The sequence below is a fragment of the Macaca thibetana genome, chromosome 4 (genome assembly GCF_024542745.1).
Source record: "Macaca thibetana thibetana isolate TM-01 chromosome 4, ASM2454274v1, whole genome shotgun sequence".
Taxonomy (NCBI): domain Eukaryota; kingdom Metazoa; phylum Chordata; class Mammalia; order Primates; family Cercopithecidae; genus Macaca; species Macaca thibetana.
In genome coordinates, this window is record NC_065581.1 from 141,941,477 (window position 1) to 141,966,154 (window position 24,678).

The 24,678-nt window shown below is 34.2% G+C and overlaps 1 protein-coding gene and 1 pseudogene across 23 annotated transcripts in view; both read left to right on the plus strand.

Annotated features, from left to right (window-relative positions):
• Window positions 1-24,678, plus strand: part of TRDN (triadin) — a 407,680-nt gene that overhangs the window by 231,158 nt on the left and 151,844 nt on the right. For 15 of the 23 annotated variants that reach the window (XM_050788685.1, XM_050788686.1, XM_050788691.1 and 12 more), the window contains exons 14-19: window positions 1,937-1,966; window positions 9,801-9,830; window positions 10,548-10,568; window positions 14,045-14,077; window positions 14,200-14,226; window positions 16,328-16,354. In XM_050788685.1, coding sequence (XP_050644642.1) covers window positions 1,937-1,966; window positions 9,801-9,830; window positions 10,548-10,568; window positions 14,045-14,077; window positions 14,200-14,226; window positions 16,328-16,354 — 168 coding nt within the window. Of the gene's footprint in view, window positions 1-1,936; window positions 1,967-9,800; window positions 9,832-10,547; window positions 10,569-14,044; window positions 14,078-14,199; window positions 14,227-16,327; window positions 16,355-24,678 lie in introns of those variants that run through there. The other 8 variants (XR_007725165.1, XR_007725167.1, XM_050788687.1 and 5 more) reach the window with 7 other exon arrangements.
• On the plus strand, window positions 1,973-4,979 carry LOC126953269 (heterogeneous nuclear ribonucleoprotein A1-like; annotated as a pseudogene).

Below are 24,678 nucleotides of genomic sequence, written 5' to 3' on the forward strand. Positions count from 1 at the left end.
ATAAGATATATGATATAATATGATATATAATATCATATATAATATACATATGTTATGTAGTATATATTATAATATAATATATAATATCATATATCATATACATATAATATGATATATATTATATATAACATATATTACATATTATATATTATTATGTGATATATATGTTATATAATATATAATATGTAATATATTATATTTATATTATATTATATATAATATTATATAATATATTACATATAATATAAATAATATATTTATATTATATATTATATATTATATTATATAATATATTACACATTATATAATAAATAAATATATAATATAATAAAAATAAAATAATAAAATATAATAAAGCAACAACATGGATCCAGATTTAGATTCATGGTCCAGCATTAGATAAATATCAGCACAGAGGAAGCCAGAAAAGGTGATTAAAGTGTTCTGTACTTTTTTCTCTATGTAAAAGAAGGCATAAGTTTGCTAAAAGGAGGGTAGGATATTTATTATATATAATATATTCTAGATCATATTATATAGAATATATTATAGTCTATATTATATTATATAATTTGATATATTATATAAATATTATATATTTTATTATATATAATATAATAACATCATAATATATAATATTTATATTATATAATTGTTATATAATTGTTATATGATACATTTTGTGTATTATTAGCTAAAACTACATTAAAAAGAAACAAATATCCCAAAGTAGAATTATCATATTTGTAAATTAATTTATTTATAAATTCACTTTTCTACTACAAAAGTAACAGCACATCAATAGCATTTAGAAAATAGAGAAAAATAACTTGTCATAAATTAAAATACATTTTCTTCCTGCTGCTTATCCTGTCTTTTATTCCTGATCATTAGAGCCAATTCTGCTGCTTATACTCTGAAAATTATTTTATTGTTTCAGAGGCTTCATTTTCTGCTCTGGGCTGCTTTTTTTAACAAGGTCATGATGAAAACCCAATAAGAGGATGTACCTGAAAGAGCTTTGGCAATTGTATCATAGAGCAAATGTCCATAGCAGTTGTTTCTAAGTGTTTTCTAAGTGTTGTTTCTAAGTGATCCCCAACATTCTATCCCACTTAGGTGGGATTACCATGCTGGATTATGCACAATCTCAAATTCAGCTAATGTGACCTAAGATACCTCTGAATGATTTTAGCTCCTGGGTGAACATAAAACAGAACCAGGGGTCATATTGCTTAGAACAATTCTAAGTCTGTTGAGTGCCTCTCCCTAATATTTCTGGTAATACCCTTAAGCAACAACGTGGATCCAGATTTAGATTCATGGTTCAGAATTAGATAAATATCAGCACAGAGGAAGCCAGAATTCAAAGGTGATTAAAGTGTTCTGTACCTTTTTCTCTATGTAAAAGAAGGCATAAGTTTACTAAAAGGAGGGTAGGATATTTATTTACCCGTCCTAAAATTGGGTATTTTATACACGGCTATTATAAATGCAAATGTAGACTGCAGACTGGTATATAACTCCTCAGTAGCTAAGCATAGATAATTTTTGGAATATCACTTCCCCTTTTTTTGATTAATCCACTCATAGTCTATATTTTATGACCTTCTAGAAAAGATTGTGGTTTCCTCAGATACAACAATTTAAGATGTAAAATGAATTTACACTAAGCATATACATATAAATTTGACTTCTTGTCTGTGTAACTCCATATATTTTTATTCTTCTTTTGCTAATGCTTATTTCTGAGTTTACAAAAATCTTTATATGAAGTAATATTTTCTGGTTACACTCCTATCACAGATTTGGATGAGTTTATTAGTGTGTAGATGACCACTGAATTTGTGAATATATGGAATACATTCTCATATTCTGGGGAGTATTCTGAGGAATGATCATTTCATATGTCTTTATGCCATTTTCATTATTTCAGCAGCAGCTAGAAAGGATGAAAAGAAGGAAGGTAAGTTTTATGCAAAATCCCACTGAGCCTTTTGTGAGTACAATTTACCAATATCCTGAGTTGGGGTTTGACTGCTATCCTGTCTATATTCCCCTCGGATAACTGTATCTATTATGTGCATACTTTTGCATGAATGTGCTTTTTCTACTTCACCTCACACAAAAGGGTGAGCTACTTTTTGAAAGCAATTTTAATCTAATCTTTCTCAAGATATAAGGAATAAAGCATAACTTCTCAAAATCCTAGGGCTCCTTCTATGTTGACAGTTTTATGAAATTTCAGAACTATGTAACATACAGACCCATTCTCATCGGCATTCAAATCAAAGTCTTCTAACCCTTTGGGTTATATAAAACAGTAGTCAAATTTCAATTTCACCGCTTTAAGCTTTTTATGTTTGTTTGTTTGTTTGTTTATTTATTTATTTTTCTCTCATTGCTCTGCCTCTGGGATATTTTTGTTCTATTTTTTCTGGCTTATATACCTCTTTTCATTTTTTCTCCTTTTGAAACATTGTCCATAATCAATATGCAATATTGGAGGAGCTTGCGATGAGCTCTGCTTACGTAGATTCAGGAGATCCAGAGTCCATGACCAGCTAAAAAACATATAAAACACTCCTTGTAGACAGCAAGACTGAAATATTGGTATAACCTTCAACCCCGATTTTTTTTTTTTAATTTTTTCCCTTACATTTAGTCCTCCAGAATTTTCACTTTTACTGAACGATCCTTTTGTTTAATTCTTCCTATAATAATTAGAACAACTAATCTTCATTTGCAGGATCCAGTTCTTTATTTGCGATCTCACATTGCCATTTGTGATCTCATGTTGGTCTTACTAACTTTTCATGTCAACCAGAACAATGATCTACAAAATCAGTGGTCAAGGACTCCTGTGGATCTCTGAGACATTTTCAGTGGTTCTACAAGGTTTCACTTATTTTTATAAGTGATAGGAAGTTTTCATTTGCCTTTCTCACTGTCGTTCTCACTTGAGTTTGCAGTAGAGACTTCTAGAGGCTAAATAATGGTAATAATACAACACAGTAAATGCCCAAGCAGATATGCAAATCCTATTGCTTTCTCATTAAACCAGACATTAATAATATTCACAAAAGCAATAAAAAAGTCACTCATGTCACCATTTTTTTTTTTGTATTGGGAAGTGTATTGGTCATAAAAACATGTTATTTATGTTAACATTTAACAGGTTTATTATTTTTAACAAATGCAGAAATAATGCCATATTTGAAAAATTTCCTCAGCTTTAATTTTTTTAAATTATAAGTATCAATAGAAGCTACATTAAAAAAGGCTGTTTGGGAGTTTTAATAGTTAAGATTTTAAAGGAGTCCTGAGAGGAACACGAAAAACTTTGACCAAGATAATTAATTTGCCTCTAATATTACCTCTTTCCAAAATATTCAACTGATTTTATTCAACTTTTCATGTCATAACCTATTTAAAATATTGAGTGGCTTTACACTGACCACTGAATGTACTCTACAAGACTTAACCTGCAATTAAAGTTTTTTAAATTCTTTTTCTGAATCGTCTTTCCTGACTGCCTATTAAGAGTACCTCAAGGCGGTCAGCTTGCTCCTTTCTGCCCGTGGAAGCTGCCGAAGAAGCATCCTTAAAGTCTCTCTTCTCCCTGCCGTCATGTCTAAGTCAGAGTCTCCTAAAGAGCCCAAACAGCTGAGGAAGCTCTTCATTGGAGGATTGAGCTTTGAAACAACCGATGAGAGCCTGAGGAGCCATTTTGAGTAATGGGGAATGCTCACGGACTGTGTGGTAATGAGAGATCCAAACACCAAGCGTTCCAGGGGCTTTGGGTTTGTCACATATGCCACTGTGGAGGAGGTGGATGCAGCTATGAATGCAAGGCCACACAAGGTGAACGGAAGAGTTGTGGAACCAAAGAGATCTGTCTCAAGAGAAGATTCTCAAAGACCAGGTGCCCGCTTAACTGTGAAAAATATATTTGTTGGTGGCATTAAAGAAGACACTGAAGAACATTACCTGAGAGATTATTTTGACCAGTATGGGAAAATTGAAGTGATTGAAATCATGACTGACCGAGGCAGTGGCAAGAAAAGGGGCTTTGCCTTTGTAACCTTTGACAACCATGACTCCGTGGATAAGACTGTCATTCAGAAATACCATACTGTGAATGGCCACAACTGTGAAGTTAGGAAAGCCCTGTCAAAGCAAGAGATGGCTAGTGCTTCATCCAGCCAAAGAAGTCGAAGTGGTTCTGGAAACTTTGGTGGTGGTCGTGGAGGTGGTTTTGGTGGGAATGACAACTTCGGTCGTGGAGGAAACTTCAGTGATCGTGGTGGCTTTGGTGGCAGCCGTGGTGGTGGTGGATATGGTGGCAGTGGGGATGGCTATAATGGATTTGGTAATGATGGAAGCAATTTTGGAGGTGGTGGAAGCTACAATGATTTTGGCAATTACAACAATCAGTCTTCAAATTTTGGAGCCATGAAGGGAGGAAATTTTGGAGGCAGAAGCTCTGGCCCCTATGGTGGTGGAGGCCAATACTTTGCAAAACCACAAAACCAAGGTGGCTATGGCGGTTCCAGCAGCAGCAGTAGCTGTGGCAGTGGCAGAAGATTTTAATTAGGAAACAAAGCTTAACAGGAGAGGAGAGCCAGAGAAGTGACAGGGAAGCTTCAGGTCACAACAGATTTGTGAACTCAGCCAAGCACAGTGGTGGCAGGGCCTAGCTGCTACAAAGAAGACATGTTTTAGACAAATACTCATGTGTATGGGCAAAAAACTCGAGGATTGTATTTGTGACTAATTGTATAACAGGTTATTTTAGTTTCTGTTCTGCGGAAAGTGTAAAGCATTCCAACAAAGGGTTTTAACGTAGATTTTTTTTTTTTTTTTGCACCCATGCTGTTGATTGCTAAATGTAATAGTCTGATTGTGATGCTGAATAAATGTCTTTTTTTAAAAAAAAAAAAAAAAAAAAAAAAAAAAAAAAAAAAAAAAAAAAAAGAGTACCTCAAGGTAAGGTCATGATCGAGACCTAAACAATTCCAACAGTAAAGATGCAATAATCCCATTTGAGATTGAGACAATATATTACTTTCATAGCAAAACTCGAGGTTCCAGCTCTCCAAGGTTGTTGCACCACACACCAAAAAGGATGAAGCCCAAACAAAAGGGGCCAGATAATGCAACACAAGTTGGGGACACGTCATTGCTGAGGAGCTAATCCAGACTACAGCAAAATGATTTTGTGGTCTGCAGCTCTATTCCAGGCAGCTTTAGGCAGAATCAGGAGGTGATGAGAAACTGCCTCTTGACATTTCCTGGGAGAGATAGGGAGCCATGTGGGAGGTGGTCTCACAGCAGGTCTTTGCAAGCCTCCCTTCTTTCTACGTTCTGGGAGAATCGCAAGGCATCCTATCAAAACTTAAATTAACTGTGGTTCAAAACTTTACCTGCATGGCCTGTGCGGACATGTGCAAGGTTGCCAGGATATCATGGTGAGCTGTTATCCGATACTCACCCAGTTTCTTCCTTTATCATCTTCATCTGTACCAAGTCGTTCTCTATTTTACATGTACAATGTGGCATCTTGCCTTTGTTCTTGTTGTTATCCTAACAGAGGTTATCCTTTTTCCTTCTCTGAAAATTCATATATTTTCCTGTCTCTGAGAAGTAGGTCTGATGCTATCAATTAAAAATACTTTCCTGCATGTATAATCTCCCATTTGTATCTCTCTACTATTATTTATTTCTTGCCACCTTGTATTTCATGTTACTTGTGTTTATTTTCCTATTCCTCTAATTGACTTAAACCTTTTGTCTAAAGGGGCTATGTCCAATTAACTTTTATCCCTTATGGAGGGTGAGCACATTTCCTTGGTTTGCACATTTCTAAACAAATATATATTCTGTGCATGCACCGGTAGTATTCAGAACTCGAGATAAATATAACACCCAGAAGAAATATGAATAAGTACCTATTTTCTCACACCACAGGCAAGGAATGATTTTTTTTTAACTACTGGAAGGTATATTCCAGTGAGCTTTTTAGGTTTGGGAAGTTATAATCTGCTATTGACTGTTCTTAGATGTATGTAATCACTAGTTGCTCCTTGAATTGTACTAGCAGATCCAGATAGATATTATTCATCCAAACTCAGCTTGATTGATGAATTCCTAGCCACCAGAATTCTAGGAATTCCACGTTATCTTCTGAAAGATAGAAATTCACTGAGAACCAGCCAGATGAGATTTATTTTTGGATACAACTAGAGCAAATAGAGTTGAATACATGTGAGAATTAGTCCCTAGTTCTACGGCTTCTGGATTCAGACCAGAAGATAAATCATGCTGAAAAACAAAGCAAAATTCCTGGTATTCTAATTGACTGAAGTTGTCAATCAAGTAGGTTCCACAAAGGAGATAGGATACTTCAGTACTACCATTAGTAGGCTATCAGAAAGTTAACTTTTCCCTTCAATATAAATTGGTATTTCATTTTCATCTGGCATCACTTACGAACATAAAAGGCCTTACTTGAGACACTGCTACAGATGAGTGAGTGATGGATTTAACAGATTGCAAACACATCACTGATTTTAAATCACAAGTGCTGGGAGCCTCAATGTTCTTAAAAAACTGCTGGCCAGATTATTGGGCAGATGGTCTTCAGGGAAGTATATTCACCAAGTAAGCCTTTGTAATGTTTTAAGCTGTTTGAGCCAAGAATGCTGAAAGGGCATAATGAAGTTTAATAGCATGAATATTACCATCTAGTATTAATAGCTCTTCAGAGTCAGTATGTGATCTTTGGACACAAGCACTATAGTTTTAAGTTGCTCTATCACTTTAGTTCTATATTTCTGTTGCACTGTTGACTCTAAAAGAAAATGTACAACTTTATCATGACATTCTGAGTTTCATTTGCCTGACTCTGGACTTCATATGATGTTTTAATCTTTCATTTTAGTACATTTGATATCTGATAAAATATATTATTGATTTTTATTATTAGGAAATAGAAAGACAGATTAAAATTACAGATATTCTTTAGTTACATTTGCTATATTGAGCTTTCTATCCATTCCAGTATCTGGTCAGAGAATATAGGGATTGGAAATAATCTTGTTCTAATATGGCATGTTTTATCTTCTCTCTGTTCCCACATTTCCCCCAAACTTTAGGTTGAATTTATTACTGCATGACCATGTTCTCTTCATAATCCTCCTGTGCTTTTCCTATTGGCTATATTCTAGACTCAAGAGATTGGTCAGTGAGGAACACGCAACTGCTTGGGCAGGCAGAAATACTATTTCAGTATACTGGAGTCAAACTAATTGATAACTTACAATGGACATTGAACTATCAAGTTCATACCTTAGGCTATTGTGTTATAAGATTCTCATATTTTAAGTAGAAGTGGCCACTGCATATTGTTAATATAAAACTGTTTCATGTCATATTTTTTTCTGTATATTTGAATTGCTTGCTTATCCAATTAAAATAATTATTCAGGAAGAAAATGAATGAGAAAATATTTGCAAAGCACGTGTTTCAGATAGCAAACTTAGCCTACTAATTGAAATTTCCTGATGACAAACTAATTAGCAAGAATATTTTTTAGATTGGTTTTCAGAGCTGGGATTAATTAAGAAAAATCTATTCTAAAATTACTTTCATTGTAGTGGGTTGGACACAATAGGGTTTAATAAATGTTGAATAAGTAAATGTTTTGTCTCAGGAATCTATTATTTTTTAAATCAAGGTTTGTTTCTTTCCCTTACAAATAAAACATATTCGTGTTACAGAAAAATTTGAAATTCAGAAAGAGAGGTAATAAAATCTTGCCTAATTATTTAATCTGTCCACAACTAACATTAGTATGCTGGCATATTTTCTTCTAATCTTTGTTCATACACACTCACATCACACAACAAGTTGTTTTATGTTATGCTTTGATTTTCATTTTGCATTATTTAAGTCATCTTATTTAGTTAATATTTTCCAGATTGTGGCATAATCAGCAAAAACATCATTTGAATAATTGTGTATTTTTCTATTGTGTGAATATACCACAAATTCATCAACACTCTCTTATTGTTCAGAGGGTAGTGTTTAATATTCCCGTTACTGAGAGACACAAAGTAAAGTCATGAGAAAAGCATTTCCCTACATATATATTTTTATGATAATATTGCTTTTTTTCTCTTTGGACTCCTAGAAATGGAATCACCACATCAAAAAACATGCTCACTTTTATGACTTTCTGGATTCTTTTCCTAGTTTGTTTCCTAAAATGTGTTTCTAGCTGACACATCTACAGAAGTGGGACATTACCTTCACAACAATGTTACTGGCATTGATTATCATTTTTACATAAAACAATTTTGTTGACCATCTAACTGCCTTTTGTGAAGAGACAATGAGTCCGTTATCATATCCAGACATTTTAGTTCCCTTTCTTCATCATGGAAGTGAAGTCGTGATACCACCACACCACTGTAAGGCACAGAAATCTGTAAACTTGCAAACTATTAGTAAATGTCTACCATTCTAGGTTCCAAGCCAGATAATTGTAAGCCAGAAAACAATTTAGCTACCTTTTGCAGGTATCAATTCATAGTTTATTATTATGGTTCTAATTACAGTAATAGAGAATTTAAAAATTCAGAAACAGTAAAACAGAAACCGTAAAAGGACAAAGAAGATTAAAAAAATAAAATATCCGAAGCAAAAATTCAAGCTAAGGTGCTTCCATCTTAAAACAAATGAACTTTAAAACCTCTTGTTTTCATTTTCAAGTGGTAGGAGCAGAAAGTTTCATGGCCTAAATAATAGAAAATAATAAATTTATCAGATCTAGGCTGAACGTTTATCTACTATAAATGAAATAGATGTCTTTCGACCACTAAATAGACATTACTATGTAACAGTTATAAATATAATGATGTATTCGTCAGTAACCCATGAGTCAGCACTAATCTATTTCTTTTCTATTACCATAATAATACCTGAATATCTGTATTGAAAGTGTATTGATTATTCAGAGAGAGTGCAGCACAATTCACCTGGACTGACTTAGATTGAACAAATGAAAAGTTTCTTTTTTTTTTTTTTTTTTTTTGAGACGGAGTCTTGCTCTGTCACCCAGGCTGTAGTGCAGTGGCCGGATCTCAGCTCACTGCAAGCTCCTCCTCTTGGGTTCACGCCATTCTCCTGCCTCAGCCTCCCGAGTAGCTAGGACTACAGGCACCCGCCACTTCACCTGGCTAGTTTTTTGTATTTTTTAGTAGAGACGGGGTTTCACCGTATTAGCCAGGATGGTCTCGATCTCCTGACCTCATGATCCGCCCGTCTCGGCCTCCCAAAGTGCTGGGATTACAGGCTTGAGCCACCGCGCCCGGCCGAACAAATGAAAAGTTTCAAGTTAACTACATGAACTCCTAAGCATCTTTATGGAAATAGACCATATATTTACTCAGTTTGATGTTCCATTAACAGGTTATTAACTTATATAAGGATAACAAAATTTCTTTATAAATTGTATGTGGATATATTTTTATTTATGTTTTTCAATGTTTTATATTCTTTATAAAATATTAACATAAAATATTTTATAAAGAGTTTCTCACTCCTGCTTCACTCTAATACTCATTCCCACAAAACAGAACAGTTTCTAAGTCTCATATTCTAGAAATATATCATGCAAATGATCAATTTTGTTGAATAATCAATTTTATTTCATTGTTTATAGAAAATTGTTGTGAGCTAATCAGCTGTTGATTTATTATATCTGTTTTATTAATAATTTATCTTTGTGTTTTCAGATTCCAAGAAAACAAAAAAACCTGCAGAAGGTACTGGACATATTTCTTTTTTTCTGCCTTATGTTTGATTAACCCTGAAATAGCATACCTTCTTAAAGGATTGACATAGAAGAAGGAATTATGTGTGGTATAGAGGAGAAGAAAAAATGATTGAGATTAAGGGGGAGAGAGAGAGAGAGAGAGCCAAATCTATTCTGACAGTACTGCTATGAGAGGTATTTGGCAGTAATAGAAGTAAACACTGCATGTATTTACCTTTCGCAGTAGTTGTTTCCAAAGAAATGTTTACTTGACAAGAAATTGAAAAATTTTCAGTATCAAACATTTATTTTACTAGAAAGCACACACTCAATTACTTTTTGACAGACCAGCATCAATTAGGAACTGATTTATCCCTTTCAGTCTTGAATAATTCATTTGGCAAGTATATCTGTGCCTCCTAGACTTGTTCACATAGTGTTTTTATGTGTTTAAGAAACACACATCAGGTGTAAATAATTTAAAATGGTTAAACATTATAATCATGGGTTAATTTATTGTCAAATAATGTTTGCCAATCAAATTATGGAAGCACCTACAGTAATTAACAATACCTCATAACCTCACTGTGAAATTTCACCTCACTGTGAAATTTAAGGAGAGAAAATTGGAAGGAGCGGTGGGAAAAATTAGTCTAATCAATATGTAGGGTAGTAAATTTTATCTTTAAAGTTTTAAGAGCAATGATTTTGTTTGTATTTCTTTCAGTAGAACAGCCCAAGGGAAAAAGTAAGGAAATGCATGCAGTGTATTTGTGTACTATTTTTTTTTTACTACTATTATTTGCCTGCTGCTGTATTTAGACCTGGAGTTTTGAATCCGCCTTTCCTACGTTTTATGCATGTGAACTCTGTTGTTTTTTGTCCAACTGAAAAAAATACACAGTCTGGGGGTTATAGTGGACTGAGAAGCATAGTAATCATTTTTAGAACACTTTCTCAAGCTCATGCAATCATCTAACAATACTCTTGACGAGCTTGTAATCAAAACTAAAACTGCATTCCATTAACCCAAACTGACTTATGTTTTTGTAAATTTAGTCCTAATCTGGTTAGTTCTCAGTCTTTTGAAGATTGACTAGAAGTTCTTTTCCAGGCTAGCTTTACAACTTTTTTCCTATCTTTCTTTTTGTAATCTGTAGCATTTTGGAATGTACATGTGATATATGACATATTTCCCATAACATAATTTCCCCCAACACGCACTATGAGCTCTGTCTAATTGTGTTGCTATTCAGCCTCATCCACTGTTGCTTTAATACACTATTAAGGCTGTTTGCTAACAGTTCAGTCAAGCTCAATACCTTAAGGTATGTCTTTCACAAATATATGTTCTCCTCTGAAGAAAATAAGATATATTTAACAAAAGAAAGCCAAAAAAAAAAAGAAAAAACCACCTAAACTTATTCCATTTACTATTAAAAATTAGCACATTAGCAGCAATATAGAGATTTTAAGAGTCTAGTAGTATCAAAAATATGTTTTAAAATACATACCAATTGAAATATATTTATGTATGTTTTGGCCCTACATAAAGTAAGGATGCTGAGACATTCAACGTCGTAAAAATGCTCTAAAATGCCCTGTGGAGACACTCATGAAATTATACTTCAACTCAGCCAGGGGGAGCAATCCATCTATAGAGAGGTGTGAGTTCTCTCAGTTCAGATTTATGTGTGTGCAGAGCTGCTGATGAGTACTGGCACAGTGATACAGAAGGCACTCTATAAACACTGAACCAGCAGGAAAATGGAGGACAACCGGAGATTCGAAAAATAGTATTAAAGTATATATAGAGAGAGCCTTAAGACCCTTTATTACAGTTTATATGATTTAAAAGTTCCTGCAGACACTGCAGCTCCTTGGCAATCTTCAGGGCACTGATGCACTTAATAAATAAACATGCCTTCTCACGCATTCATTCACAACTCAGCGGTTTCCCTCCTTGAGAAGGTCCGCAGATTGTGACTTGGGTAGCAATAAGGAGAAGAAATAGTTTTCTTCAAAACACCTATCAATTCTTTTCAAATTCACTCATTTGCTGTGGTTTATCATCTAGACTTGCTTTTATTATTTTTAGTGTTGTATCTTTGAATTTCTTTGATTTGGATTTTTTGTCTTGAGGGTTGCTTTATTCAATGGTACAGCCCAATTTTATATTTTATTTTGCTTCTACTTTTCCAATAATCACAACTTAAAGGTTGTTCACTTTTCAGATATTTTTAATTATGGTTAGGGGAAACAGGATGAAGAGTACGAGACCGTCCTGTACATTTTGTAAATGTTTGTGAGCTATAATTTTTTTCAAAATAAAAAGTAAAAGAGAGAGGCCTCAAAAATCAACCATAGCATGATTTTGTGGTCCCTATAGAGTTAAAGAATAAATCAATGTATATGTAATATGGTAATTCAATAACTACACCATGAGCTATCCTGTATAATGAACAAATTAGCACAGCTATTTTCCAGCTTGTATAATGGCTTTCTGATAAGATTGAGGGGACTTTTGTTTTAACTTTTAATCTTTTGTATAGTTGGTATTCAATTTTGATGCATATCGAAATCTGCTTCCAGTACTTTTTTGACTGTCATCACTGATTATTTGTGACTGTCATCACAAATTTCTTAGAAATGTGTTATGATTAGAGCTTCAGTTAAGCAATACCTTAAACAATGCATTTAATTGCTCTTCATTTGCCAGACAACATTTGATAATGTTCTAATTTTGTTTAATTTTAGCTAAATTTTCATAGCTTCTTCCTTTTGACCTGCAACACTTGGTCAAACCATTTGTTTCATTTTTTTGTTTTACTGCTTAAAGGCTTTCTTAAAGGAGGATAAGTTGCTCATACCATACTTGTTTAATTACAAAGCCTGACTAACAAAATTGTATACTTGAGAAATTGATGTGGTGACCATAGCATTCTATGACACTCTATATTTTTAAAATATAGTCTGTAGAATTCTTTCAGCATGCACATATTCTAGTCTTCAAAATCTATTCATTAAATAAAACTTTAAGAATCTTTCCATTCTTTTTCTTTAAAATATCAGATAAAAATGTGTGTATGTTAAAGTATTTCTTGAAAATCTTCTTTTAAATTAATTTGACAAGGTTGTCAAGGCAAAATAAATAAGAATAGAAATGTAGATGATAGCACTTCATATAAAATTAGTACTTGCAATTCTTATAAAATTAGTGCTTATTATAATGTAAATATCAGCTTAATCTTGAGAACAAAATAATGCTTTGTCTCATACAATATTGACAAAAGTAGATTCCTGAAAAGAAATGCCATATAAAGAGGACTCCAAAAGGAGCATTTGTCCGAAAAGCAAGGCAAATGTTTTACCCTGAAACTTCTTTTTCTATATTAGTGTCTTAAATGTATCTCAAAAAGCCTTTGTCTTAGCTTAACAGCTATTTCTTCCATGCAAGAAGATTCTTAGAAGAGGCAGTCCACATGAAATGCGCTAATCTTCAACGTTCTGAGAATTATTTTAAAATAACTGCAATAAGGTGGGGTGCTGTGGCTCATGCCTGTAAACCTAGCATTTTGAGAGGCTGAGGTGGGTGGATCTCTTAAGTTCAGAAATTTGAGACCAGCCTGACCAACATGGTGAGACTTTGTCTCCACACACACACATACACACACACATACAACAAATCTGGCTACACATGGTGTGTGCCTGTAGACCCAAGCTATCTGGGAGGCTGAGATTGATGGATCAATTAAGCCCAGGAGGTGGAGGCTGCAGTGAACTTGAATTGTAACACTGCGCTACAACCTGGCAACAGAACGAGACCCTGTCTCAAAAAACTAAGCAATTTCTTAAAAAGCTGTAGTAATTGTCTTTTGTACTTACTATTTTGACTCAAATTTATTTCATATTGATCTAATATAATAGCAAATTTCATTTTTTTACCCTTTTTGGATTCTATTTTATTTTTCTGGTTTATCATCTGTAAAAAATTCAAATTCCTCTAATATTCAGAATATTTTGATGCTGCCCCATAAGGAAACTCCCAAGATAAATGGAAGAAGTTATTATTTTAAGTATACAATCTTAGTCTTTTTATGTAAGCTATTATTAGTTGCTGCAATCTGGCATCAGCACATGCATGTTTCTTTGTGTTCAAATAATTAAGTTGGGATTCATAAACTTTAGAATAATAATAATAATAACAATAATAATATGTTTCAGAACAGGAAAAGAAAGAAAAACATGTGGAACCAGGTAACTGTTTTTAAATTCCTCTGTTCTCACAATTTCATAATATTATTTGATTTGCAATTGAATACTGAATTGCAATTGAATGACATAAAATGTTGATTTTTTTTCTTTCCTTTTTGATACAGCAAAGTCACCAAAGAAAGAACATTCAGGTGAGTAAGACCACTGTTGCTGGACCCCAAATACTGATGTCCAGTGTTTATTAATGCTGTAGCCTCAAACAGGTGGTAAGACAGTAGCAGTAAAAGGCAGGGAATGCTTCCATCTCACAGTGGTTTTTTCCAAGTTCTTGACATGGACATAACATCAATGCAGCTTTAGAAAATGAAAGCCAAATGTTACACCCTTGCTCCTCAATGTGTGTTCTGTGAACTAGCAGCATCAGGATCACCCAAGAGGTTATTAGAAATGCAGAATTTTTGGCCCCATTCAAGACCTACTGAATCAGAGTCTGCAACTTCACAAGATCCTCAGTGAATTCATCTGTGCAGTATTTGTGAAGTGTACTGTTTCACAGTTTAGTGTAAAAGCAAAACAAAACAAGAACAAAACACTTTCTGTAAATGCATTATACATTGCTTTGTTTTTATAGTATGGAATAATCACTTCCAGCAAATATTATCTCCCAATTCATAATCTTAATAACATTTCCTGAGTGTTCAAGGGAGTTGCAGTGAGAGTAAAAGTAGATTTTGCCCTAAATATATTTACATTCTGATAAGAAAAACAAATGATTGAGAGTCAAACAACCAGACAAATAAACCTATCAAAAAAAAAAAAAAAAAAAAAAACCCTTAAAGTGCAGTCGTTATGGATACCAAATTATTGTTTTGAAGTTTTCTAGCATTTAACCTGCCCAATTAATCATTCAAATAAAAATGTCTGAAACCATTTATATTTCCCTCGTTTAAAACTATCACCTCTTGTTTTTGCCTGGCTAACTCCTACTGAAGGAGCTTCACTGAGTTATTCAGTGTTGTGTGTATGTGTGTGTGTGTATAGGTGATTATAACCTCATGTGATACCCATCAGTCATTCCTCCCATTTCATTTTATTTAAATGGAAATAGCATCTGCTCAGTCTTATTTAAATAACCATGAAAAGGGGCTCAATTGTACTCCCATCCTGCCACAAACCATGGAAAACTACAGGTTTGAATCCACATTTATTATTCATTTTTAAAGATTGTAAAACATCCTGGGACAACTCAAATCTGTTGTAAGTGTCTGTCCAATTACTTCCCATAGCATCATTTTCTTACTTTTATAATATTCCATATGCTGTTAAAATCATTATCTTTTCCCTTTTCTACCTTATACAGTCAGAAATAAGAAGAAGCCGACTGTTTTTTCTCTTTATCCCCAGACACCTATTGTAATGCCAGGACACACTGGGCACTTGATGATGGCTTATTGGGTGAAGGAAGAAACACCAAATAGAATAATTACATTTTTATAAATTTAAGAAAATGAAACCTTTAAAATAATTTACATGATACAATAATTGCACATTTCAGCATTTCACATTTTCACAGTATTTGACATTTGGGAAGAAATGTTTTGTCTTCTTTCCAGAGAACACCCTATTGGTTCAGAGTTGCATTTCCTCAAGCATAACACATCTTCTCACTTATGTATGTAAGAAGAAACCTAAGGTAGTGCATGCATTATAGAAAGATAGAGAGACATACAGAATGACTGTTGGTGTAGCCAATTTTAAAAGTTTTAATAGTTAAATATTACTGTCTAATATTGAACCTGACAAAATAAGATAAATTTCTTGAAATTATTAAATTTTTATTTTGGTGTGTGATTACAATGCAGCAACTTAGCAGTAATTAGCTGTAGTTCAAAAATGAAAACCTTCGATTTGAATAATTTATCAAGCAAACTCATTCTTTTCACACTATTTTATAGACTTTGAGGAAAATGCATTTGCCTGTATATAAAAAAATGAGATCTTTGGGTAATTAAAAATGGGGAGCAAGATGAATGAGTTTTGAATGAACATTCTGTGTTGGAAGAAGTTGTATGAATAACAAACAATTAAATTCTATAATTCATAGAATATATTTGGATTATATCAAAAAAATTGCACAGTATTTTATTTTCTGTTTCTCAGATCTTGTATTTGTTTAGCTTCCAATATTATACACACAATCTTTAAACAATTAAAATAACCTTAAAATTATTTTGGAAAGAGATAAGCAGACTTGTTATTACTGTTAACCTTATTATTTCTTGTCATTAACAGTTCCAAGTGAAAAACAAGTAAAAGCAAGTATGTTGAACAAAATTTTTAAAGAAGAGCATATTTTAGCAGCTTACTCATTTGAGTTTTCTGCTATAGACTATGCTAGTGCTAATTTTGAGAATGGCTTACCAGCTTTTTGGAATGATTATTTGTTGTGTTGAATATGCAAAATTACTTATCCCTTCCTTTTCTGTGAATTCATTCTTATTAAAATTTATCTATAGAGCTTTCATTTGTTAATTTGGCCACATCATGACACCTTTGCGAAGGGTTATATTTTTATTTCTCATTTTGCAGTATAATAAGTGAATTCTTCAGTACACATCAGACTGAATTATCCTAATGATTAATCAGTTGATCAAACCAGTAGGCAACCTAATTTGTCTACCATGAATATCCCATCTCTAACGAAAGGAAGCCCCTCAACATTTTCCTAACCATTGCTCTTGGAATGTCACAATTCCCTTTTAAGCTTTCTATTCTTGGATTGTGAAATATTAACTGATAACCATAACATACCTTGGCATTTGCAGCAATGGTAGCTTTGACAATATGCTTAGGGAAAAATACTGAGAAACTGTTGATATTTCTTAGTTTGATAAAGTACCTGACTGTTATTAATAAAAGTTATTTTAAGCATAATGGAAAATATTTTGTTTTAGGAAGAAATATATAAGCTTTGTTTATAGGATTTAGGTCAGTCCTCAGTTCTATACATGACATCAATGTGCTTATATATATTTTTGAGAGGTTAGGGGTAAACAAGTACTGGTAGTGCTACTAATACATAAAACAATGCATATTTTATTTAGTGCTGAGGGTTTTTTGGTTTTGTTTTTAAATTTTGTTTTTGTTTTTGTTTTTGATGGAGTCTTGCTCTGTCACCAGGCTGGAGTGCAGTGGCATGATCTTGGCTCACTGCAACCTCTGCCTCCTGGGTTCAAGCGATTCTCCTGCTTCAGCCTCCCAAGTAGTTTTTGAGACATATTACATCAGTAGATACATCAGATAATAATTGAAAAATATATTGAGTAGCTTGGTAGGAATGTCTTCTTTTAAAAAAATTACAGTTGAAAGTATACACATAGATATTGAGAACTTTGCAAGAGAGGTTTAACATGAATCTAAAATTCCATTTATATTTCCATGAAAAATTTTAGTTAAATGTACAGCTGATTAGAACTCTATATTATGGAGTCTTTACTATGCTGATACTTAGTCTGTAGAAATGCATAATCAAGAAAATATATCAAACAAATCTGATAATTTTGTAGCACTGGCAGAGAGCTTTAGATTGAAGATTGCTCTGAAGATGAACATCTTCTTCCTAGAAAAATGTGACATGTAGATAAAAATATTCATTTGCAATAAAAAATTCTGTAAGTTCTGCTATCTATGAAACATACCATCCAATCAGGTTTTGAAGAGATCAGCATATTTTGCAGAAAATTAGCAAATTAGCTTGCCAAATCATCTTAAACCCAATATAAGTTTCATAAGAGTTAATATTCTACTCCCTATACAGTTGAGAGATTTGCACTTGACACAAACATTATCCTTCAACACAAAAATTAATTAGACATAATTCACAAACTGCTTAAATTACCTGATAACAAGGTGACCACCCATTTTCCCAACTAAAAATGGATTTTGGTATTGAAGTCATACAGCAGGAGAATTTTTATTCAGCTGCTATAAAGGCTACTTATAAAGTTAATGCCTAAAACAAAAATTACATGTCATTACAGATACTCTTGAAAAGCCTTTAAATCATACATATAGTAGTAGTTTTCTGTATATAACCTGCACATTTGGGATATGATTTTACAGTCTGTTAAGTTGTGAGAGCAAGTGAAAGTGATAGAGATAGATTATTTAACATAAATTATGTATTTATGTGATGCAATTCCATAGTATTGAATTTAAAGGGATAGATGATATTGACAGGGTTAAAGTCAAAGAAAAAGGTAAAAGGGGATTTGTCATTAAGACTGTATTAAAGGAAAAAACTGGAAGGTGGATTGAGTTTGTGGTATGGGATTGTTTACTCTAGATCTGGAGGAAACACCTGAAATCACTGTAGGAAAAATACTGGAGGACATGGACAAGCTTGGGAGGTACATCAAATTCGGAGTAGAGTATATATTAGTCCATTTTCACGCTGCTGATAAAGACATATCCCATACTGGGCAATTTACCAAAGAAAGAGGTTTAATGAACTGACAGCCCCACATAGCTGGGGAGGCCTCACAATAATAATGGAAGGCAAGGAGGAGCAAGTCACATCTTACATGGATGGTTGCAGGCAAAAAGAGAGCTTGTGTGGGGAAACTCCCGTTTTTAAAACCATCAGCTCTTGTGAGACTTATTCATTATCACGAGAACAGCATGGGAAAGTCTTACCCCCATGATTCAATTACCTCCCACCGGGTCCCTTCCACAATGTGTGGGACTTGAAGATGAGATTTAGTTGGGGATACAGCCAAACCATATCATAGAGTCTCATGGTAACACGAGCTTCAAGAAAATGAAAACCTTTCAGATTACTGGTGTGACGCTAAACAAGAGCACTTCATGTTTCCACATCAAAAGTTATGTGTTAGGGTGTGGTTTGGATGAAGAAAGGGTACCTTGGACTAGGCAGGGGTGCTGAACCTAGCCTGGCCATTTCTGCAACTCAGCAAAGACTCCTTTATTTATCATAGTGTAAGCAAAAATACGTCAACACACCCAACTGCCCTGCCTGCATTCCCCTTCATGTGCCTCTCCACACATTGGATGGCAACACAGAGGCTGACAATAAAATCAGTAATTTCCAAGCAGGAAGAGGACCCAACAAGTAGATGTGTAGACTGTAGAGCACTTCATGGCTTTAACACTGCATATATGGTGAATCTTCAAGAAGAAATATAGTAGACATTGTTTACCAAATATATGTGACCACATCACCTCTTTCTCTTTCAATGACCACATCAAGGATCACTATTTTTCAGGAACTTGGGTAGCACTGTCCCAGGTCACTTTATTCCACCTCAAGGACCTTGGGACTGGGATGATGTATTCCATATGCATGGTCAGCCAGTCAGTGGTCAGTTTGAATTTTGAGAAAAATAACCACCAAAATGCAGGATAAGGCCAAACTGTAGTCATTTTTAACTCTGGTTCTAATAATCGGGCATTTTTCACCCCTTGATTTTAGCATTGCACAGATTGGGTGCTATGTTCAGCCACCAAGCCTGACTATGTTTATCTCCTTAACCACACTTCAGTGTCTAAACGTGTGAGTCAGGTATCTATCATCAAATCTACTAATGTATGTCAGGATCATTTAGGAGATGTCTGTATGCAGAATTTAAAAGTAAAGTCCCATTGAATTTATTCAGTTATGTATGTTAGAAGAATATTTGGAGACAATTGCTCTTAATAAAATTGCGTGTTTTTTTGACTCAGTTTAAGTACTTTAGCATGGGAATGGCAAAAGTCTATGGGAAGATCTATAGGCCTGAAACATAGTGCTTGATATAAAATGAATTGTCTCTAGATCACATGCTGCATGCCAAATATAATCTTGGTTGATCTATGATCTTAGTCAGTTAGAACAGTCTTCATGTACTATATTGTCCCAGAATAATTATTACCTGCACCTATTTTCACTTGCTCAGTTTTGTATTATATATTATATAATTACTAATAGTATCACAGCTGGTGCTGCCAGAATATATTCAAAACATCACTCATACAGCACTAGAGTGATGATTTTATGAGGTTTAAGTATCAGGAAAGGTAAGATGTGAGAGACCTAGGGCTGCCTTAGGTGGTAGGGTAAGGCGTGCTTCTTATTTGAAACTTTGTATAAAGATGAGGTTGGTGTTCTGAGTGCCAGCCCCAAGCTGAAAAATGCCATGGTTCAGAGTCAAAGAATGTTCATCGAGATTGACACAAAGAGATCTAAGCTAGACTGATGAGTACTGACAAAAGTAAAATGTAAGTTCAATTAAGACATGAAGAGGTAGGGGAGAAAGGGACAGGATTTCAAATGGGAAACCAGAAATAAATTTTAGTATTATAAAAGTGACATAATGAACACAGCAACATGGCACTATAAAGCATGGCTATTGAGATCAGGACTACGTATCCTAAGTATTAGTAATAAAGTAGTCCCCGGATATTGTATTATAAAGGGTAGAATGGTATTGGTGTAGATATAAATTTTCCAATAAGACAGAAAAAAAGAGACCTAAAATACATCACGCTTGAGTAAAAATCTGACATAAGAAAGAGCAGCCATTTCAGAGAGTCAGAGAGTGGATAGATTATTTTTAATGTTGCTGATATAGCTCATATTCAATACAAAAATATAGTTTATTCTTATTTCATACAATTCTAAAATATCAGTTCCAAATGGTTCAAGAACTTAAATACTAAAGGCAAAATATGGCATTATCGTTTTTTTAACCATAGGAAAATACGTAGTTTCTTGAAATATGGGAGGATTTGAAAAACTAGATGTTCAAAATTCTAGTCATACATTTAATAGCTGACATTTTATTGTATTAGAATTATGAACTTCAATTTATCAATAAATGCCATAAAGAAAGATAATGGACAAGCCACCAACTTGTAAAAGATACTTGTAACATATTTAAATAGCAAGAGATTAATAGCAAAAATAGATGAACACTACAAAAATTTTTTAAAAAGACAAAGACCTTGATAGACAATGGGCAGAAAAGAAAATGGCCGCTAGATATAAGACTGCATTAAAAAAAAGAAAATGCAAATGTTCTATAAACATATCAAAAGATGTTCAACCTCTAAGTAATAATGGAATTGTACTTAAAAGTACAAGATAGTATTTTACATAAGAATAAATTTTCAAAATTAGGGAATAGGCTTATTCTGATGATGGTAGTGATATGGAGCAGAAGAAACTTGCACATATGCTGCTGACATGAATGCAGAATTTGGGGAGAAAAATGTGTCATTTATCTAGGGTACATGCCTAGCAAGTTTACTTCTATGAAAGTTATTGCCAATGTGCAAAAGGAGACCCATGTGCGGGAATGTTCATAGCAGAATTATTTAGAAAACATAAAACTGGACGTGACTTAGTGTCCATTGGCAGGAGAATAAATCTGTAGTTTGTAGGCCAAACTTTGGAATGCTAGACAGCAGTTAAAGTTAATCAACTACAGCTACTCATATCAACATAGTAACATCTCAAAAAATCACACAAATTAAATAATACAGTTTAATTTATATAATGTTATCTCACTAAATATTATAATCTAATTTAATTCATATAAAATTATCTTACCTTTATTTAGAGACAAATATATGTAATAAAAACCCATATAGAAAAATAAGGACATAATTATTACAAAATATAGGACAACTGTAACTTTGAGATAGAGAGAGAAGCTTGCAGTGCTAGTAGGACAAGTAAGAGGTTTCAAAGGCCTTGGGGCTATTCTATGACTTAGGTGTGCAGGAGGTTCAAAGGTGAACATTCTTTATTGCTGTTCATTAGATTGTGCACAAATGTTATATGCCTTCTATTTATAATATATTTCATAATAAGACAGGTTTAAAAAATAGAGAGTGAGAGGATAGAAGTAGTGACATTGAGTGCAGCAGCTCTATGCAGAGAGATGAGGTTGCTGAAAATGTCATATAGAATTGAAGGATGTGGTTGTCTGTGGCTCTAAAGAGTGACATGAGACATTGTGAAAGAATCAGTGAAGGAGAAAACTGATGAGGGAGCTAATCGAAGCAATATTGGCAAGAACAAAGGCCTTGACTTGGCAAAAGGAGATGGAATCCAGAACAAAATATGGAAGGATTGGTACTCTAAAGGGGCAGGAACTGATGACCTTTTGGAACTGGAAAGAAAAATGCATGAGTATGTGCTGGTGAGGTAGTGAAACAGTGATTGAGTTTAGTCTGCCCCTATTTTCTCTATGAATTTCTCAACAGCAGCTTATTTCTATGTTGTAGGATGTTTATGGAGGGAAAAGAATAATTGAAACATTTGTTAAGAGTGTGAGAAAGCAAGTTTGTTGGGTCTGTGGTAATATTGCTGGCCAGTGCTAAGTGATCTCATAAATGTGATCCACATTTGAAGTGTGGTCTGCTGCAGAGTGGGGGTCTTCCTTCAGCTTCGATGACTGCTCAGGTGATAGGCATAAAGTATATTTGGTGTTTTGGCAGACATAGTGGGTTGATTTGTGCCTCCCATCGAAAGATGTGTTGAAGCTCAACCCTGGTACCTGTGAATGTGACCTGACTTTGAAATAGAGTCTTCACAGATGTACTCAAGTTAAGATGAGGTCATTTTGGATTAGGGTGGGCCACCAATCTGATGCCTGGTATCCTTATAAGAAGAGGAAATTTGGTACACACAGACGTGTATAGAAGACTGCCACATGAACATAAAAGTAGAAATTGCAGTGATGCAGCTTCAAGCCAAGGAATGCCAAGGGTTCCTGGCAACTAGCAGACTCTAGGAGGAGGCAAGGAAGGATTCTTCCCAAGATCCTTTACAGGGAGCTTTCTAGGGTCCTGCCAACACCTGAATTTTGGACTTCTAGCCTCTAGAACTGTGGAAAAATACATTTGTTTTGTATTTATCTACCCAACAGTTTTAAGGCAGTCCTAGGAAATTAATACAGCAGATGAATACAACAACAGAAAATATGTGAGCGATTTAACTATGGCTCATTTATGCATAAGCTTGATAAGAAGTAAAGTAAAGATATGAGGAAAATCTTGAAAAATAAGAAAGTGGCAAGAACAAGGAATGGAAGTATTAATGGGATCAGATACTGTATAATGGGAGTTCTTGAGTAAGTGAGCTCAAGAAAAAAGAAAAAAATGGTTCCTAAGAACAGAATTTTTAAAATCAAAGTTCTGGCAGTAAAAGAAAATTCTGAGAGTACTAATATAGTTGGAAATTACCAGAGAAGTGGGGTTTCTAGTTTTCTGAATTGAGGAGGCCAAGGAGGTCAGAGATCCTATAGTTGTATGAATTATGTATAACAGTGACTCCCAACCCTCGCAAAATGTTAGAGTATCTTGGAAATCTTAAAAATATACTCAGGGGTCACACCAGACTCATTAACTTAGAATCTCAAAGCTCTGTTGCCCACCCTAGATATCTGAAAATCATAGGCTTAGAAAAACTCCCCAATTTATTCTAAGGTGCAGACAGGGTTAAGAATGATTCTTAATAATATTCATAGTAATAGTAGAGAAGATGGTAACTATGTGCAAAAATAATCATTGAATGTCAGGATAGGCCACAAGACTGGTTGATGACAACAATGAAGAGAAGTAGAGACTGGTGCAACCTGATAACATGTACCTCAAAAGAACTAGGGTTTGGAGGAAGCAAGGAGATAATCTATGAAGAATAATGAGAAACAAAGAGGATATAAATAGGCATTACTTCTATACACCTTGGTATGTGGAGGATGGAAAAGCATTCCCCATTTTAGAAGACTACCGTTAGGAGGGGATACAGTGGCCTTAGTGAGCTAGGATTTGGTTAAAGGAAGAAAGTAAAGTGAACATTCTGAGAAGAGGCTGAAGATACAGGAGTGAGTGCTGCTGATGGACAGAGGACACAGAGGAAGGGCTTTGGAGGTAGGTCAGCTTCTAAGAGAAATACAAAGTCATATGGACTCTGTTTTCTGCTAGAAGGCTGAAACTCATGGTAGTAACTGAGGTAAGTAATGAGGGGACTCACAGTAGGATTAGTCTTGACAGATTCACAGGGGAAATTTGGTAATCAGTTTCCAAAGTGTGGTCCAAATCAGGAGCCTAAGCATCCCCTGGGAACTGGTTAGAAATGCATGTTCTCAGAACGTGCCTCCGACATATTGAATCAGACCTTTTGCGCTCAGCATCTGTTTCAATAGCCCTCCAGCGTGAACCTGATGCATGCTTAAGTTTAAGAACCATTGATCTAAAGTCTTTACCTGGAAGGTATAAAACAGCCGGGGGTCTGTTCAGTCTTGAAGATCAGGGTATTGAGATATCTTGAAGAAGAGGTTATTTATGTCACTTCTTGCCTGGGTTTAAATTGTGACTCTTGGGGCATCTATCATTGTGGAATTAAAACCTGAAAGTGACATGAAGATCTCCTTCTGATGTCTGATGTCTCTCAAAAGCCAGGGTTTTGTTGCACAGAGAGGATGAGGGGTGTAAAGGCTCCCCTTGTTTGATTTGGTTGTTCTCACAGAGTCAGTGCTGAGCATATATGGGTGAAGTCTGATACATATAAATGCCAATAAGAATAAAAATTAGAATATATATGACCAAGGGAAATAACCTCAACTAATCAAAAGTTT